This window comes from Elaeis guineensis, chromosome 1 (genome assembly GCF_000442705.2).
Source record: "Elaeis guineensis isolate ETL-2024a chromosome 1, EG11, whole genome shotgun sequence".
Taxonomy (NCBI): Eukaryota; Viridiplantae; Streptophyta; class Magnoliopsida; order Arecales; family Arecaceae; genus Elaeis; species Elaeis guineensis.
The window spans coordinates 28,601,451-28,620,501 of record NC_025993.2 but is presented as its reverse complement, the minus strand read 5'-3'; the positions used below and the strand labels follow the sequence as shown (position 1 = coordinate 28,620,501).

General features: G+C 37.5%; 1 protein-coding gene across 1 annotated transcript; it reads left to right on the top strand.

Moving 5' to 3' along the window:
* The first annotated feature begins 2,284 nt into the window (after positions 1-2,284).
* LOC105032289 (putative UPF0481 protein At3g02645) lies at positions 2,285-4,186 on the top strand. The gene is made up of 2 exons (XM_010906697.4): positions 2,285-2,652; positions 2,737-4,186. Exons 1-2 carry the CDS (start codon positions 2,297-2,299, stop codon positions 4,031-4,033), a joined length of 1,653 nt encoding a protein of 550 aa, XP_010904999.1. The 5' UTR covers positions 2,285-2,296; the 3' UTR covers positions 4,034-4,186.
* The last annotated feature ends 14,865 nt before the right edge of the window (positions 4,187-19,051 follow it).

Here is a 19,051-nt window from a genome sequence, read left to right as displayed (position 1 = left end):
GCAATGGGGGGTCGCTTAAGGTCTTTTCCACAAGAGAAAGGTCATAGGCGCCATAATTAAGCTTAAAGTGGCAACCTTACTCATTCATATAGTAGGTGATAAAATATCCATGAACTTCTTACAATATAGTGTGAATAACATGCTTAGACGCTCTACATCAAAAAGTAAAGTAAAATAAAATATAATGCTAAAACCCTGACCAAAATACCTATAGTTGTTGGACAAATCAACTAAATCTAGTGAGCCGGCCTCTTTATTTTTCAGTTTACTGGATAAGACACCACCAAACCATATATGTGAATCCTCTACAATTTTTATTTTTCAAGGATAGAATCCGCTACACTCCTGGTGTAAGAATTTCCCGTACACAAGCTATATTTATTGTTCAAGAGCGCCAGCCGTCATCTAATTCAGTAAAAGAACTTGCTAAGATCACGCAGAACCGATGCATAGCTCAATTTGTAGACTTATACACTGCTCAAATAAATGAACAACCTCCCTCCGCATGCTTGGTTTTCCAGGAACAAGCATCATTTTTTTCCCAAGATGTGTAAAAAGGCTCTACACAACAAAATAGTTTTCTTGACATATGAATTTTTTAAAGCAAAATATTTACATGGTATTCTTCATTTTCTTCAATTTAATTAGCAAATAATCTCTAGAATTTGTGAAAACAACAATTTTGAAGTATAATTCTTTCTATTTAAAAAAAATAAAAATTATAAAATTATAAAAATATCTTTTAACTTTAGCTCAATTTTATTTACATTCCTATACAGTATCAAAACTAACCTTTCTAGTTATCGATATATTTCAATGTGGTTCAACCATTTATCTCTGTTAATAGAATTTTATAAAATAACAAAATATTTTTATCTTCATGTCTTTCCTCATTCTTTTTTCCTCTCTGATTGGTCCCCTCCTCCTCCATTGCCGATGTCCTCTTTTCCTCTTCTCTCCTTTCTTCTCTTCTTTCTCCTCATCCATTTCTCCTTCTTTATGGCGGCTTCTTCTACCATTCTCCTCTTCTTTCTCCCTATTCTCTTCTTCTCCTTGTTCTCTTCCAACCCATTTCTTGTGGTGAGCAACCCCTCTCCCTTCCTCTTTCTCCTCTCCCCCTTCTTTTTCTTATTTATTTCCTCCTCATCATCCTTTGCTTTCTTCAAATTCACTCATGACCCCACCCTCTCTCCTTTTTCACCAATAATCCATCCTTCCCCTTCTTCTTTCTCCTTATCCATATCTCTTCCTCCATGGGGTCTTTCTCTACCTCCATCTATCCTTCCACCTCCTTCCCTTCCACCTTATGATCATCATCCTTCTCCTCATCCTTCTTCTCTAAGCCGTCTATAAACCACTCCCTTCAATGTAGCCCCTCCACTTCTATTCTTTTTCTCCGACAACCTATCTTTCCTCTCCCCTTCCTTCCAATTCATTTCTTCTCTTTGTTCTTATTCTCCTCCTCTAATCTATTCAGCCCTTCTTTACTCCCATTTTTTTTCATCTTTTTTCTCCTCCTCATCTTTTTTCTCCTCCAAGTCTACTTATGAACGAGAAATTTTTTCATCCATTAAAAAGAAAAGCTAATATCATTTGTTGGTAAAATGAATGACTGGACTATATTAGAATATATAGACAACTAAAAAGATTAATTTGATATTTTTTAAAATATAAAAATATAAATATGGTTAAATTAAAATAAAAAAATAATTTTTTAAAAAAATAAATATTGTCAATGCAGAAAAAATGTAGTTTACAGGCTGTTAGGGGAGGGCCATATATGCAATAAGTTTTCCGCAGACCAAGAAACAAACTAAGTTCCCAACTAATATCACGTGTAACACAGGAATAATTATACTCTTAATTACTCTGGTGGATGGGCACGCGAGAATAATTTTTTTTTTTTAAAAATTCTTTTCTACCTTGTGATATGGGCCCTGTTGCACCTAACTTGATGGGGAAAAAATGGCTACTCCACCTTCCTAGTTTCTCCTTAACCATGCTCATCCTATTTGACCAGATCAAATGGAGCAGCGAACTGGCTTTTAAACAAACCCCCGTCTTGTTATCTGCTGACAAGAAGGTCATCCCTCTTGGATCATGCACCTTCTTGCTATCCCCAATGAGAACAACCTTAAAACCACATGGAACACATTGAGGCTAAAGGTTGATCAGTCCACGCGCACAAAGAAAGTAAAGGTATCTTCCTTTGTTAATTAGTTCATATCGAAGCTGTATAAGAAGCTCTCTCTCCTCCCAAACTATGACCAAAAGAAAGCTTTGCACAGAGAAGAATATGGCCTCTAACCAATCCTCGTTGCCCTCCACCAACATTTCCCGCTTCGATGAGCTCCGGTGGCTGGTCCACGTCCGACATGCCTTCGCACAGAAACTCGATGAGGAAGATAGGCGCATTCCTGTCTCAATTTTTGATGTCCCCAAGTCCCTCCTCTCAACCAACCCTGAAGCTTATGTTCCCCAGCTCTTTGCCCTTGGCCCTTACCACAAGGGTCGGCCCGAGCTCTATGATATGGAGCGCTACAAGATTGCCTCTGCAAAAAGAGCAGCGAATGCTTTAAGAGACCTTAGATTCGAGCTCATCGTCGACTGCTTCATTGAACTCGAACATAAGATCCGCGCCCCCTATCACAGGTATAAAAGTTTAAGCCAATCATACATATAGTTTGCTTGCTTAAGCATTTCTCCATTATTCTCATGAATGCTGACATTTGACAGGTACCTGGATTACAATGGAGACACCTTAGCATGGATGATGGCCATTGACGCATGCTTCTTGCTCGAATTCATCCAAAAATATCATGGTGATCAAGAAGATAAGGCTGTAGGAAACGGGTTCTCTAAAGTGAGTTGGGTAAACAATGCCACAGTTAGGGACATCATGATGCTAGAGAATCAGATACCACTTTTTCTGCTAAGAAAGATTTTAGAGTTCCAGTGCTCATCGGCACAAAGTGCTGATGAAGTGCTATCAGAAATATTGGAGAGGTTCCTGAAAGAAGTTTCAGCCTTTAAGATGATAGGGAATATCGTCGATATCACACAACATGTGCACCTGCTCCAACTCCTTTACAACATGCTCGTTCCTAAATTTAAAGACCATATAGAATCAATAGAAGTAGTCATTCAAGATGACGAAAGCAAACCAAATGATCAGCAATTTGAGAATTCCAGCAAAGTGAAACGAGTCTTTGTTATCATTTGGAATAATGTATCAGCTCTAAATTGTGTGCCTATCCGGTCTGTCAAACAAGTCTTGACCTCAAGGCCCATAAAGCTCTTAGTGCAACTCCCATGGAAGGTTCTCAGTAAGTTGCCCGTGCTTTCAGTGTTCACTAGCTTCGCCGAGCAGTTCTTCTCCTCTCAAACAAATGGGGATTCCAAAAGTGATGAATTGAACTCAGCTACCAATATCAACAAACCCCCATTGATCGAGGAGATAATAATTCCTTCAGTAACCGAGCTTGTGGATGCCGGTGTAAAGTTTGTTCCAACTCATGAGGGCATAAATGGGGTTAGCTTTGACATGAAGTCCGCTATCTTTTATCTCCCCACCGTGACTTTGGACATTAACACACAAGTTGTACTGAGGAACTTGGTAGCATATGAAGCTTCAGCTATATTTGGGCCCCTAGTTTTTACAAGATACACCGAATTGATGAATGGAATCATAGACACCGAGGAAGATGTGAAGCTTCTGCGGCAAAGTGGGATCATCTCAAACCATATGAAGAGCGACAAAGAGGTAGCGGATATATGGAATGGGATGAGTAAATCAGTTAGGCTAACGAGGGTGCCAAAGCTAGATAGAGTTATCGAAGATGTGAATAAGTACTACAACAGGAATTGGAGAATCAAAACAAGCAAGCTTATGAAGAACTACATATTTAATTCATGGAAGCTCCTCACCCTTCTTGCAGCCATTCTGCTCTTGTTAATGACCGCGTTACAGGCCTTTTGTTCAGTCTATACCTGCAGTCGTTGGTTTGGTGACCTGAAGTTTGAAGAAAACTAGTTCTGTCATTTAGCTCTGTATATCTAATGTTGTTATCCAATTCTTCTTGAATTCTTATTGAAAGTTTTGTAATGAGGGTTTCTCCTTCTTGTAAACAAGGCTATCAATATATGGCCTAAATAAAGCAGTCGCAAGTTTAACTTGAATTTTGAGAGTGCAAGAAAACAAGAGGACTAGTTTGGTTGGTACACTTTCATAAAAAAAGTTTGTTGACACACCTCCCCTTGGAACGTGATCCGGAGGGAGGTTCTATATATATTTGGAAGGTAGCAAACCAGTTCACTTCTGAAAAAAGGAAATCATTAGAAAAAAAAGGAAGGGCAAAGAGATCCGTTCATAAATGTGCGTCTGAGATATCATAGGGGGCCAAATTAATTGTTGTTTTCTTGACTCCACATATTTTATGCATAAACGTTCGGTGTCATGCGATGATTAAAGAATATTCTTCTTTAATTATGTAGGTACGTACTAATTTATAAAGAGACACCGACAAATTTCAAACATGCTTTAAAAACTAAAATGCATTTAATATATCAAGTACCAACAACTACTTGTGCCCCTCTGAGGTCATGAGCTTCATGCTAGAAGACCCTAAAAACTATACATATATATTTAAATGTTTAAGAGAATATTCATACAAAAAATTCTCTCTCTCTCTCTCTCTCTCTCTCTCTCTCTATATATATATATATATATATATATATATATATATATATATATATATATTTATATTTAAAAAATATTTATTTTATATACATATATATATTTTTTATTTTTTTTGTATATGTAGCCACATCATGTAATACCATTAAAAAATTAATGATTTAAAGTTTAAATGATTCAAATATCTTTATGAGTAGATATTCAACAAAAAGAATTATAAAGATATATATATATATATATATAGTAATTTTATAAAAATATTCATATAAATTTAAATATTTAGAAGGATATACATGCAAAAAAATTTTAATTTAATTTTTATCTATTTCTTGTAGATAGATTCAAGCCTTCCTACTATACAATGTAGTAATATATTACATAATATAACAATATGACGACGATATTATATAATATTTTATATATTAAAATATTATATTATATTTTATTTTTAGGTAAGATGGGATGACTATGTCCATCTTATAACAACAAGATATACCTTATGTATTTCATAAAAATATTTTTGATAAAATTTTTTAAAATAAGATATAATAAGATTATACATTTTTATTATTATATAATATCCAAATCCATAACTATATCTATTATGTACAAATGTATAAGTTATCCATCTAATATTAGGTTTAGACACTTTTCTCAGAAGCATATTATTACATATTAGAGGAAACATAGATGGTTATGATCTTTCTATTTTTTAGATAAAATAATTTTGATCTATCATTTGATAAAGAATTTTTTTACGTATATATCCTCTTAAACATTTCAATTTATATAAATATCTTTTCAAAATTGATATTTGTATGTATACTCTCATAAAATATTTTTTTTGTATATATATCTATATCATCTATTGCCGTTGAAAATTAATGGTTTAACATTAAAATGACTAATATACTCTTACGAATAGATATATAAAAAAAAAATTATAAGGATATATATATAAATAGTAAATTTATGAAGATATTTATGTAACTTTAAATATTTGGAAGGATATACATGCAAGAAAACTCAAATTTAAAATTTTTTGTGCATAATACATCTCTATTGGCTTGTTAATTAAATTCTTATTTTAATAGAAAAAATTAATATGCATAACTAAAATAATGAATATACTTAATTCTTTTCTTGTAAATATTTAAATTTGTGTGAATACCTAAAATTACTATTTGCATATATACCCTTATAAATTTTTCTTTTTGTACATCTATCTATAAGAATATTTTAGTCATTTTAATTTTAAACTGTTAATTTTTAATAGTATTAGATGATATGGATATACATACAAAAAATAATATTTAATGAAGATATATATATAGATATCAATTTTGAAAGAATTTCCATATAAATTGAAATATTTAGAAAGATATATATATAAAAATATATATATATATATATATATATATATATATATATATATATATGTAGAGAGAGAGAGAGAGGGGGGGGGGGGGGGGGGGTGGTGTGAGGGAGAGGAAGGGAGGAAGGAAAGGATATACAGATTAGACTACGGTACTTAGAGCCAAATTCGATTGAATCCCTCGCCATCCACTCTTCATGGATCTCGCGGCCACCAACCGAAACTTACTGGCCACTTTTCTGTTTGACCGAGGAAAATCAAAAATATATATATATTCATTCCGACGATATGGGAGGTCACACATGTGCTAAGTTCCTTTTGTTTGAATCTCTCTCCATTCATACCACCGAACCACCCTCTCTTTCTCCAAGGAATCTCGCTATTTGTCTCACCGAAATCCCAAACCCTCCGGATTTTTTTTAAAAATAATATTTTTTAATAAAATATTTTAAAAATATGATAGTTCGAAAATTATTTTCGAAACTACCGTCTCACCATTATCTCAGTTGAAATTATGAGTTGAATCTACGATTTCAAGTCCACATGGCCATCTGATATGCAGTAAAAAAAGATTAAAATCATAGGTTCAACCCACGATTTCACTGAAGTCGTGGGCTGAGCCCATGGTTTCTTCTTTTTTTTTTTTTTTTTTTCTGGTTGTTTCTCGTTCCCTCTTCTTTTTTTTCTTTCTTTTTTATCCTTTCCCGCGTACGGCCACCTTTCATTTTTTTTCCGCTCCGCTCTACTGAGGAGCATGGATGGAGGGACATAGGCGGTCGTCGGTGCTCGTGCGGACCCATAAGGGCTCGAATTTATCGGAATCGAAGGAAGGAGAAGGGATGGTGGCAGCACGGCACCGCGGATGGTGCGAGGGGTGGTTGCGCAGGGTCCGGGAGGCACCTAGAGCCGGAGAGGGGAGGCGAAGGGGGGGTTGGTGGTGCCATAGCTAGGAGAGGAGAGAAGAGGGGTTTTGGTAGACATGTCGAGGTGGGTGCGGCGTGAACAGTGGGTGCGGCGGGGCCGCGCAGATGGCCGTGGCCTGGGCCTCACGCAACGGGGTGGTGGGGGGAGGCGGCGGGAGGAAGAGAAGGGAAGGGAAGGGGAAAAAAGAAAAAAAAAGTATTTGGGATGGGGGAGGAAAAAAAATATTATTATTTTATTATTAATAATAATTTGAAACAAAAAATATATTAATTTTAAAATAATAATAATAAAATTATTTTTTTTCAAATATTATTTTAAAAAATATTTGTATTATTAACTTAAAAATTCTATTTGTATAATAACATATTATTTTTAAAAATTTATTTCAAATAATTAATAATAAAATATTATTTTTAAAATAATAATTTATTATTAATAATAATTTGAATAATAATAAAATATTATTATTTTATTAAAAATAAAATAAAATTATTTGATTAATAATAAATTATTATTTTAATATTATTATTATTATTATTATTATTTTATTAATAATATTATATTATATAAAAAGAGTAATGTGTAAGCGGAGGATCCACGGGCTTTTCTATCTCCCTCAGTCGGAGGGGGGATCGTGGTGGGGGTCCCACGGGCAAGCAAAGGGTGGATGGTGGAACTGAGCGAGCGAGGGAGTACTAACAATTAGCATGAGCATGGATAGAGGATAGAAGGGGTAGAGGATGGAAGGGCTCAATTCCATCGCCCGACGGAGTGTCATGCTCTGTTTGTGGATAATTTATTAGGTTTGATTTGATTCAGATCTCGAAATATATTATTTTTAAAAAATAATAAAAATATTATTTTTTAAAAAATAAATTAGTATATTATTATTTTTAAAATAAAAAAATAATATGATATTATTTTTGAATAATAATAAATTTATATTTTCTAAAAAAATATTATTATTATTTTTATAATATTTTATTTTTTAAAAATAATATTTTAAAAAAATATATTATTTTCATCTCTTATCCCTCCCCTACTTTTATTTTTTAAAATATTATTTTTTTCTAATTTTTTAAAATACTACTTTATTATTATTAAAAATAATATTTTAAATTATTAATAATAAAATAATAATATATTTTTTCCTCCCCTTTTTCAATTTTTTTTTCTTTTTTTCCCTTCCCTTCCCTTCCTCCTGCCACCTCTCCCCCCCCACCCCCTGTCGTGTGAGGCCCAGGCCACGAGCATCCGTGCTGCCCCAGTCGCAGTCTTGCCCCACCGCCATCTGTGCCACCCCACCATCCATGCTGCACCCGCCGTTCGTGCTGCATCTTGCTCTGCGTGACTACCAAACCTCCTCTCCTTCCTCCTTTAGCTCCGACACCACCAACCCCCCTCACCTCTCCCCTCCTCGGCCTCCGGCACCTTCCGCACCCCGTGTGACCGCCTCCTGCACCCTCCATGGCCCCACCCTCCCGTCATCCCCTCTACTTTTCTCTCCCAGTCCTGGCAAACCCAAGCCCCCGTGATTTTGTGCGAGCCCCGACGACCGCTCGTGCCCTTTTGTCCATCCTCCTCGATAGAGCTTTGCGAAAAAAAAAATGAAGGGCGGCCGCATGCAGAAAAAAAAAAAAAAAAGCGAAGAAGAGACAATGAATAATTAAAAAAAAATGTAGGCTTAGCCTACGATTTTATAAAATCGTGGGTTGAGCTTACAATTTTAAATTTTTTTGATTTACGTTAAATGACTATATAGATTTGAAATCATGGGTTCAACCCATGATTTCAGTTGGGATGGCGGTGGAGCAGTAGTTTCGAAAATAACTTTCGAACCACCATATTTTTAAAATATTTAATTAAAAAAAAATTATTTAAAAAAAAATCTAAAACCCTCCGCACATGCAGCACCCCCCCCGCCCCCCCAAGTACAACCCGTCTTTCTCCATGTACAGTAGACCTCCCACATATCTCTCTCGCCGAAATCCTAACCCTCAACCTCTCCCACTCGTAGATTCCCAACCCCGACTCCATCATCAAAACATCGACCTCCCATCTCTCTCTCTCTCTCTCATCGGAAGGAAGACCAAGCCCCCATCCTCTCTCTTTCGCTGGGACCCCAGGCTCCCACCTCTTTTTCTCTCACCAGAACTCCAACTCTCCCACCTCTCTCTCTTTGCTGAAATCGCAACCACCCCATCCCTCTCTCTCTTGGTCGAAGGAAAACTTTTCCCCCTCCTCCCACCTATTTATCTCTCTATCTCTCTCTCGCCGGAACCCCAATCCCAAGCTTCTCTGCCTCTCCCTTATCATACCCCAACCATCCACCTCTCAATCTCTCTCTCTCTCTCTCTCTCTCTCTCTCTCTCTCTCTCTTGCTGGAATCCCAACAACCCCACAGCTCTCTCTTGACTGAAGGAAGCCCAACCCCCCAACCTCTCTCTCTCTCCCTATCCCCGTTGAATCACTCACCTCTCTCTCTCTCTATCACCAGAAGGAAGCAGCCTCTACATCCTCACTACAAAACTCCATTTTTTCAATTCTACGCTGGTTTGGTAGATCGGAGCTAATAATTTTGCATATGCTCTAGTTTTTTTTGCGTAGAATATATACTCTAGTTTAAGTCTATCAAACATAAGTCAAATTATCATGCCTCGAATCGGGCATGCGACAAATACCACATATCAGCAAGATGAGCCTTATAAGATGTAAGGTTATAGATTAAATCATAAAAAATTTAAAATGATGCTAATAATACTGAACCTTGGATCTTTAAAAATTAATTTAATAAAAATTTAATTAAATTATTTTTTATAAGACATATCTTTATGTAACATAAATCATAATATTATATCTCAATAAAATATCCAAACTACATCAAATTAAGTTAGAAATTTGAAAAACATAAAATCTCTAGACGATCCAGCATACTCTCCCCGTATCCTAAGTAATCATGACTCATGATTTGAAACATAGAAAAAAAAGAGAATATATATAGTAAGCTTTACTAGCCCAGTAAACAACATAACATATCAAAATAGATTTTAAACATACTAAGTAAATAAATTATATAATATTGATCGAAAAAAATAAAGTTTAAATAATATATATTTCTTTAAAAATAATTATTTTTCATAAACTGGTAATAAACTCATTCAAACTATGGCCACATAACCTAGTGGCATAGACCTGATAATAGAAATACATTACATAAAATGCTAGATAATAGATACCACTATTCTAATCGTCGGTGGCTCCATGTCGAAATTAGTTTCTTAGATTACAAGTCAACAAATCAAATGTATAATCTCCATTAGTAGGGCCACATTACAACTATATTGAGAACATATATAAAAGCAATTTCACAAACTCTCTAATTAGATTTTCTAAATCTATTTTTTAAAGTAGATAATATATTCATAATAAATTATTTACAATAATAAATTAATACATGCTTGATCTATTTTGTCAGATTGGATAAACTAATTATTATTTTTTAAAAAAATTTTTGAAAACACATTTGAAGCATTAGATTACTTACCTCGTCATATTTCAAAATCCAAATTTAATCAAATGGATCAGATACATATATTTAAAGTCATTAAAATTTAATTAATTTAATAGTCCATATCTTAGAAGTCCTTCAGATAGAATCTAAATAGAACAAGAGAGTGAAACAACCCAACAAAGGCATGGCTAGGGGTGGCTTTATACTCAAATCAAGATAAATCAAAAATAAACCAGCCAAGTGATATAACCCACCGGCACTAAGTCAACTAGTTTCGGTGACTTTAAATCAATGAAGATCAAAGTGGGATACAAGTTGGATACCACAATCGAGTATGACTATAAACCACGATAGAAGCTGGCGCACTGCCCGACAACGGTGCTTAGGACCCTTGTATTGAGAACAGTATGGGTTGCAAGAGAGACTTTGGGATCACCTGCTTTCTAGAGAGAAAAAAGATGTATAGAAAGAGAAAAAAATCAAATGAAAGAAAGAGAAAGGCTAGAGAGAGGAAAACCTTTGTAGAGAGAGAAATAAGAAAGCCAAGATAGGGTGAGGAATTTGGGAGAGGGGAAACCAACTCTTTTTCTTTTCTTTCTTTCTTTTCTTTTCTTTTTTTCTTTTCATCTCTCTCTCTCTACCTTTGTTTCCATGGTGAAACTGGGGATTGTTTTTTCCCTTTTTCTCTTGAAAAAGGGGAGCACCGCCAGCATGGCTGAGGTCGACGGTGGTGGAGCTACAACAGCATAGACCAAGGATCTCAGACCGGTCGTTAGCAATGACTTCCGATGCCTGAAAAACCAAAAAGAGAAGGAGAAAAACTAAGAAAAAATAAGGATAGGGAGAAATCCGGCGATTGCTGGCTGAAGACCAAGCTTTGGTGGCCAAAAAAAGAGAAAAGGGTGTAAGAAAGATTTTTAACTTATCTCTAACAATATGTTTGGACATGATTCCAACAAACTTGATGGAAACTCTCAAAAGAAGAAGAGGAAAAAGAGAAAAAAATTCTTTTCGGCAAAGAACGATAGCCAATGGTGGGATTTTATAAGGGACATCGTCCCTTTAAATAGAGGTGGAGAGGGGAGGAGCTAGACTCCTCCCAGCCTTAGATTCCGAGTCCAATTGGGAGTCCAATGGGAGTCTTCTCTCTATTTTTCTTTTTTTTTTTTTGGCTGCCTTAAGATTTGTGCATTCAGATTTTTTTACTGGATTGGGGTATTACTCGAATGAAAACCCTATATTCATTCCTAGCATTAGTCCACCATATGCATCTGTGTGCATGTTTGGTTGTTATGACATGGTTGGTTAACCCTTCACATCAAGGAGAAGACCCTTGACGTTTCATTTTTCAGATCTTCTACACCTTTTAACCTTCATTTATCCTATATTGCAAGCATTACAATGGAGCTTCTTATTACTTTCAAGCTTTCTGTATGTTACTTGCCAAGTATTTCATACCAGATAAGTTTAGATAATGCTTGAGGATTAGGAAGCATATGTTAGAGTAGTTGCAAGGAATCTGGAATCTAGGTCTGGTAGAGGTAGTTGTCATACCCCAACAAATTCCTAAAATTCAGATGGAAAGAGAGAAATGGAAGGATATTCAGATTTGAAGCACACTCATGCGTGGAAGTTAGCAAAAAGATAGCGTTCCTCTATAACGATTGGACCTCCTGGGCAATGAACAAGTCCTTCGCAAAACTAACGGGATTATATGTGGAAAGACATGAGTGAAGGTCAATGGACTCATAACAACAAAGGCTCGCACAGAAGGCATTAACAAGGAGAGATCGTGGAGAAAATAAGAGTCAGAGAAGCACACTGTAGAATATGAAGAGGGGAACACAACTTTTAAAGGCCGAATAGAAGAGAGGTTGGAGTATCGTACTGCCCTCTGCATGGCCCTGTTCAGCTACTCATGTAAAGGCAAAACAAATCCATCTGTTCGTAACCATTTAGTAAATAATAAAATATGGGGGAGATCTTTCCTCTCCTCCATACACTTTCAAAAAAAAAAAAAAATTCCTAGAAGGCTGAGAGTGGTTGTCGGTTGTCCATGGTAAAAATGGCTGAGAGTGGCTGATTTGCTTGCTGGCAAAATGCCAGCTTGCTCAGTTGCTTGCTGCCTTTGTACCATCATGTACTAGCCAGTTGTCACCAATTGCAAACTTTGACACCAAGAAATCAAATCTGCAAGGGAGACATGATCAACAAGCTAAATCTATTAAAAAAGCATATGGAGTTAGCATGCTTACTTAAACTAGGGTAAGTTGAAATGTGGGTAAAAGTGGTTATAGTACTCAACTAAAAGAGCTTGGTGTACATGGTGTGATGGTCCAAAAAATTGTTATTTGAAATAAGCATTAAGAATTCATACATGGTGTACAAACGAGCATATTTTTCACCATGCATTCAAACACCAGGGTTCAACTATTTGCATATAAAAATAGAAAATAAAAGAAATCATATATGAACCCATTTAATGGTATCTCTTGCAATCATGTTCTTGACGGTGTGTCCTACTGACCTTGATTTGCACTCGTTGCAATATCTACACCTCCTTTCTTTGCATATTTAGTCCCGCACTTTCGTATATAATGTGCAGGAATGTGATGAACTTTTAGATAAATAAAGACTTTTAGGACATGAGTGCAAAGAGTACCATTAAATTCAAATATTAGATAAGTACATGTACTATTAGAAATTAATTTTTTAGCAAGGGACAAAATCTCTTGATGAAAGTCAAAAATCCCTTGATGAAGAGATTCACCGAGAAATTTTTAAGAGAAATCTATTCCTTGAATATATGATGTTGGTGATGAAGCGAAAATTTAGTGCAGGGGCAAAATGGTAATTTTAAAATTTTTTCAAAATTACTATTTTACAGTGAAATTATTAATTAATCTCATTAATTAATACTAATTAACCCTACACTAGGATCTAAATATGATACAACAGCATGCATTTAAATTTGAAATTCAAATTTGAATCAGTAAACGTTTTACAGTACTGTGTTCAGAACACATCACCTTTTGCGGGTAGTCGATCACCGCAATCTGATCACCGTCGGAGGGCTCTGATCATCACGTCGCAGCCACCCAACTGCCTGACCTCTGCGGATCGTCCACACGAAGCTCCCGTCTGATCAGCTCCTCACGAATGCTAGTTCGTGATTTCATCCTTTTGATGGTAGATGTTGATCGAACTCCTTCGATCGATGTGTGCCGACTTCTCGGATGCTCTGGATCATCTGCACAGTTACTTGAGAGGCTGATGGATCTCTCTCTGAAATTTGGTGGACTCACGACACTCGTGGCACACCAATCTCACTTCCCGAACCCTAGGTAGAAACCCTAGGGTACACACCAAAAACCCTGCGCCCAATTTTCTCTCTTTTCTTTCTTTTTCTCTCGGAAGGTTTTGGACCTTCACCTTGCGCAGAAGCCTTCCTCACGCCCCAAAGTTTCTCTCCTAATTTTTCTACGCACGTCCCACCTTTCACCTCTTTTTAAAACAACGTCGAACGTGTCTTATCCGCGTGAGAGGATAAAGACAAGAGGTTACACATTTGAATTCAAATCAAATTTGAATTCAAACGAAAACCAACTTATCCCTATCCTTTTGGACGTGAGAAGAGAAGGGGCGTGGATCTTTGTGCGTGGAAAAGTTTCACGAGAAACCTTTTCTCGTGTAAGTAATGTGGTGCACAAAATGGATAAGGATGAAAGGGCAAGTGATAAGTTATCCATTCAAATTCAAACATGCTTTGAATTTGAATGGCTAACTAATTAATTTATCCATCCATATGGCGCACAAATGAGGACGTGGGGAAGGGTTTTACGTGAGAAAAATTTCACGAGAAGTTTCTTCTCGTGAATTCAAATGGGTGCAAGGAAGTTGGATGACGCAGGGAATTTAAAACAAGGTGGTTTGATTCAAATTGAGCCAACCTAGTTTAAAATAGGTTGAGCACAATTAGACCAAATTAAACCCAACATAATTAGGCTTAATTAGGCTTAATAAAATCCTAATCAAATCAAGAATTAACTAAACCTAACCCCTGATCAAATCAGGGACTAAACCACCTTAGCGATCAGGTCAACATTTAACCTAATCGGGTCAATCCAAACTGAATCCAATTCAATTGGACTTGATCCAAAAATAATTACTCAATCAAATTGAGTTAATTAGTGATTAAATTACTAATTAAACCTCTCATAAATGTTGAGTCCAAATCCGATGGGCAATCAGGCATCAGAGACCATCGATATGAAACCCTGATCAAAGAGTTCAAATTTCAAATTCAAAATTCGAAATTCAAAATTTTGACCCCGGTACCCAAAATGTGTGGAACTCATGATTAGAGAATCCTAATTCTCAATTATAGAGTTTCAGATAGATAAGACTCATAATCAGCCATCAGATCAGAAAGGAACCTCTAATGTGTGTGACCCCGCAGGTTCGAACCTAAGCCGGTAGCACAGGAACTAATTTCTGTACTAATCGAAGTGACCATCTAGCAATGGTACCCGACGACCGGATAGGTCGAATAATCGCAATCGCAACATTCAGAACCTACGTGAATATGGTTACCGTATAATTCATCCCTTTTGACCCCTGTGTTTAGGATGACTCAGAGTTAAACTGTCAACCCTGATCATATCATCCGAATCGTGCTCAACTCAATTAGTCCTGTGACTCCTCACTAGGACTACCCTGGCCAAGGTTTTGCTAAATTGAAATACGACTGTACACAGCTCCTAAACTGGAGTGGTCAATCCCATCTTGACACACGCACCGACAAGTCAAGTACTTGACTACACCCAGCAACCTTTCGTCACTGAATTAGAAATTCAGGTAGTCCAGTGCCTAAGTGCAGTGAGTTGCTTGCAAGTCACCGTGGCGGTCTCAGGTCGGAGGGACATTTATACCCATATCCCATCGGAGCAAATCTTGACAGCAGAAATAGCTCCGGAGTTGGTCACGTTCAATGCAGATGTACCATTACATCTCACCTGTATGCCATACCAGTGTCTCCACACTCTTTGGTTATGAGGACAACCAACCCATATGGCACACAACGACCTATGCTCGATAAATATTATCGTCCTTGGTAACAACGTATCATTTGGTCGCGAACATGTTTAAGGACTAAACGACAAATCCTCCTTTGTCGAGTCTAAATAGTCCTAAGGACTTTACCACAACACAGGAGTTCATTAGAAGATGAAACATTTGTGATGAAAAAATATCAAAATAACTTTTATTTATTTATAATTCATGTACTAATACAAAAGGAGCACAACCGTCAACAGACTGACGATTGGCTTTGGGACACTATTCCCAACAATCTCCCACTTGGCCTAAAGCCTATCGGTGCAGTATCTAATACCCATCTTCGACTTGTAGTCGTTGAACTCCTTCACCGCAATGGCTTTAGTGAATGGGTCGGCCAGGTTCTCCTTCCCGTCGATCTTCTGAAGGTCGACGTCACCTCGATCCACGATCTCCCGGATGAGATGGTAGCGGCGCAGAATATGCTTCGTCCGCTGGTGTGCCTTTGGTTCCTTCGCCTGAGCAATGGCTCCAGAGCTGTCGCAGTAGAGCAGAACTGGACCAACAAGGGAGGGTGCTACTCCGAGCTCGGTGATGAATTTTCTCAGCCACACCGCTTCTTTGGCAGCATCTGATGCAGCAATATACTCCGCCTCGCATACTGAATCAGCCACAGTGTGCTGCTTGGAACTCTTCCAGCAGACAGCCCCACCATTAAGGGTAAAAATAAATCCTGACACACTCTTGCTATCATCTCGATCAGACTGGAAACTAGAGTCTGTAAACCCTATAAGTCTCAAGTCCGATTCACCATATATAAGCCACTGGTCCTTAGTATTTCTCAAATACTTCAGGATGGTTTTAACAACCTTCCAGTGATTCTCTCCTGGATCAGATTGGTATCTACTCACTACCCCTAGTGAGTATGCCACATCTGGTCGTGTACATGTCATGGCGTACATGATAGATCCCACTGCCGAAGCATATGGAATCCTACCCATACGCTCTCTCTCTTGAGGTGTTGTCGGACAATCCCTCTTCGAGAGAGAAATTCTATGGCCTATCGGTAGATAGCCTTTCTTGGAATTTTTCATGCTGAACCTTTTCAGCATAGTATCAATGTACGTGGACTGGGATAAGCCAAGCAACTTTTTGGATCTATCCCTATAGATCCTCATTCCTAGGATGTAGGAAGCTTCTCCCAGATCCTTCATGGAGAACTGTGACGATAGCCAAATCTTTATTCCCTGTAATGCAGGGACATCATTCCCGATTAAGAGAATGTCATCCACATACAATACAAGAAATACTACTGCTGGACCATTAGCCCACTTATAAATGCAGGGTTCTTCTCCGTTCTTAACGAAGCCATACGTTTTGATCGTCCTATCAAAATGTATGTTCCAACTCCGAGATGCCTGCTTAAGTCCATAAATGGACCTCTGTAGCTTGCACACCTTAGACTCATCTGTGGATGTGAACCCTTCAGGTTGTATCATATACACCTCTTCGTCCAGCTCTCCGTTTAGGAAAGCTGTCTTCACATCCATCTGTCAGATTTCATAGTCCAGATGGACAGCTATCACAAGCATAATCCGAATGGATTTGAGCATTGCCACAGGAGAAAACGTCTCGTCATAGTCTATACCATAACGTTGACGATATCCCTTGGCAACCAGACGGACTTTATAGGTCTCCACCTTTCCGTCTGCACCCCTCTTCCTTTTGAAGACCTACTTACACCCTATGGGTTTTACTCCTTCGGGTGGGTCAACCAATGTCCACACATCGTTGACCTTCATGGACTCCATTTCGGATTTCATGGCCTCTAGCCATTTCTCAGAGTCAGGTCTCTGCATTGCATCCATGTAGGTGATCGGATCCTCATCATTTTCATCAAGTTCGATAGGATCACCATCCCGGACCAAGAAACCATAGTATCTGTCCGGTTGATGTGGTACTCTACCAGACCGCCTTAAGGGTGCATAATCAATGGGCTCCGGATCTGATCTAATCAAATCCGGTTCAGGTTCAGTAACATGTGTCGGTTTTTCCACCTGTCGAACTTCGTCAAGTTTGACTTTAGAGGCAACAGTTCCTTCACTAAGGAACTCCTTTTCTAAAAAGATTGCCTTAAGGCTGACAAACACCTTTTGCTCATCAGCAAGGTAGAAATAATACCCTTTGGTCTCTTTTGGGTACCCTATAAAATTACACTTGTCAGACCTAGGTCCAAGCTTGTCTGTAATTAAACGTTTAACATAAGCCGGACACCCCCAAATCCTAAGGTGCGAGAGTACTGGCTTACGTCCTATCCATATCTCATATGGTGTTTTGGCTACAGACTTACTCAGAACTCTATTTAGAAGGTAACAAGCCGATTCGAGCGCATATCCCCAGAGGGAGATCGACAGACCAGCAAACCCCATCATGGATCGAACCATGTCTAACAGGGTCCGATTCCTCCTTTCAGACACACCATTATGCTGTGGTGTTCCAGGAGGAGTCCACTGAGAGAGAATCCCATTCTCCCCTAGATATGTCAGAAATTCATTGGAAAGGTATTCACCTCCTCGATCAGATCGAAGAGTTTTAATACACTTCCCAGTTTATTTTTCTACCTCATTTCGGAATAGTTTGAACATTTCAAATGATTCCGACTTATGCTTCATTAAATAGACATACCCATACCTAGATAGATCGTCTGTGAAGGTTATGAAGTAGAAAAATCCACCTCTTGCACTTGAGCTCATGGGTCCACATACATCAGAATGTACCAGACCTAAGAGTTCACTGGCTCGCTCACCTTTTCCAGTAAAAGGTGACTTGGTCATCTTTCCAAGAAGACAGGACTCACAGGTTGGAAGTGATTCACAATCACTAACTTCAAGAATTCCTTCTTGAGCCAACCTGTTTATCCTGTTCTTATTGATATGACCTAGCCTACAGTGCCAAAGGTAGACTTCTGACATATTATCTATTCTAGAGCGTTTACCGAATTTTTGAACCACATTAACAGGCTGTGATAGTAAGTAAATTCCATTATTTATTTGTCCAACAAATATTGTAACACCATTCAAAATGATATTGCAAATATTTCCTTTTATTAAAAAATCATAACCGTACATGGCCAAAAGGCCTACAGAAATAATATTTAATAAAAAACTTGGACAATAGTGACATTCACTCAGAATTACATTACGAGAATTGATTACAAGACTCATGATTCCTAAAGCTAGAACTGGAACTTTGCTTCCATCTCCAACATTCAGGAACCTCTCGCCTTCATCAAATCTCCTACTGACCTGCAGACCCTGCATCGAATTACAAATATGATAAGGGCTTCCGGTATCCAATACCCAGGCAGTAGTATCACAAATCGAAAAGTTGCAAGGAGTTATCATATAATTACCTTGCTTCTTCTTTGGCCTGTTCGGATCCAGGGAGGCAATGTATTGAGGACAGTTCCTCTTCCAATGCCCGTGCTTCT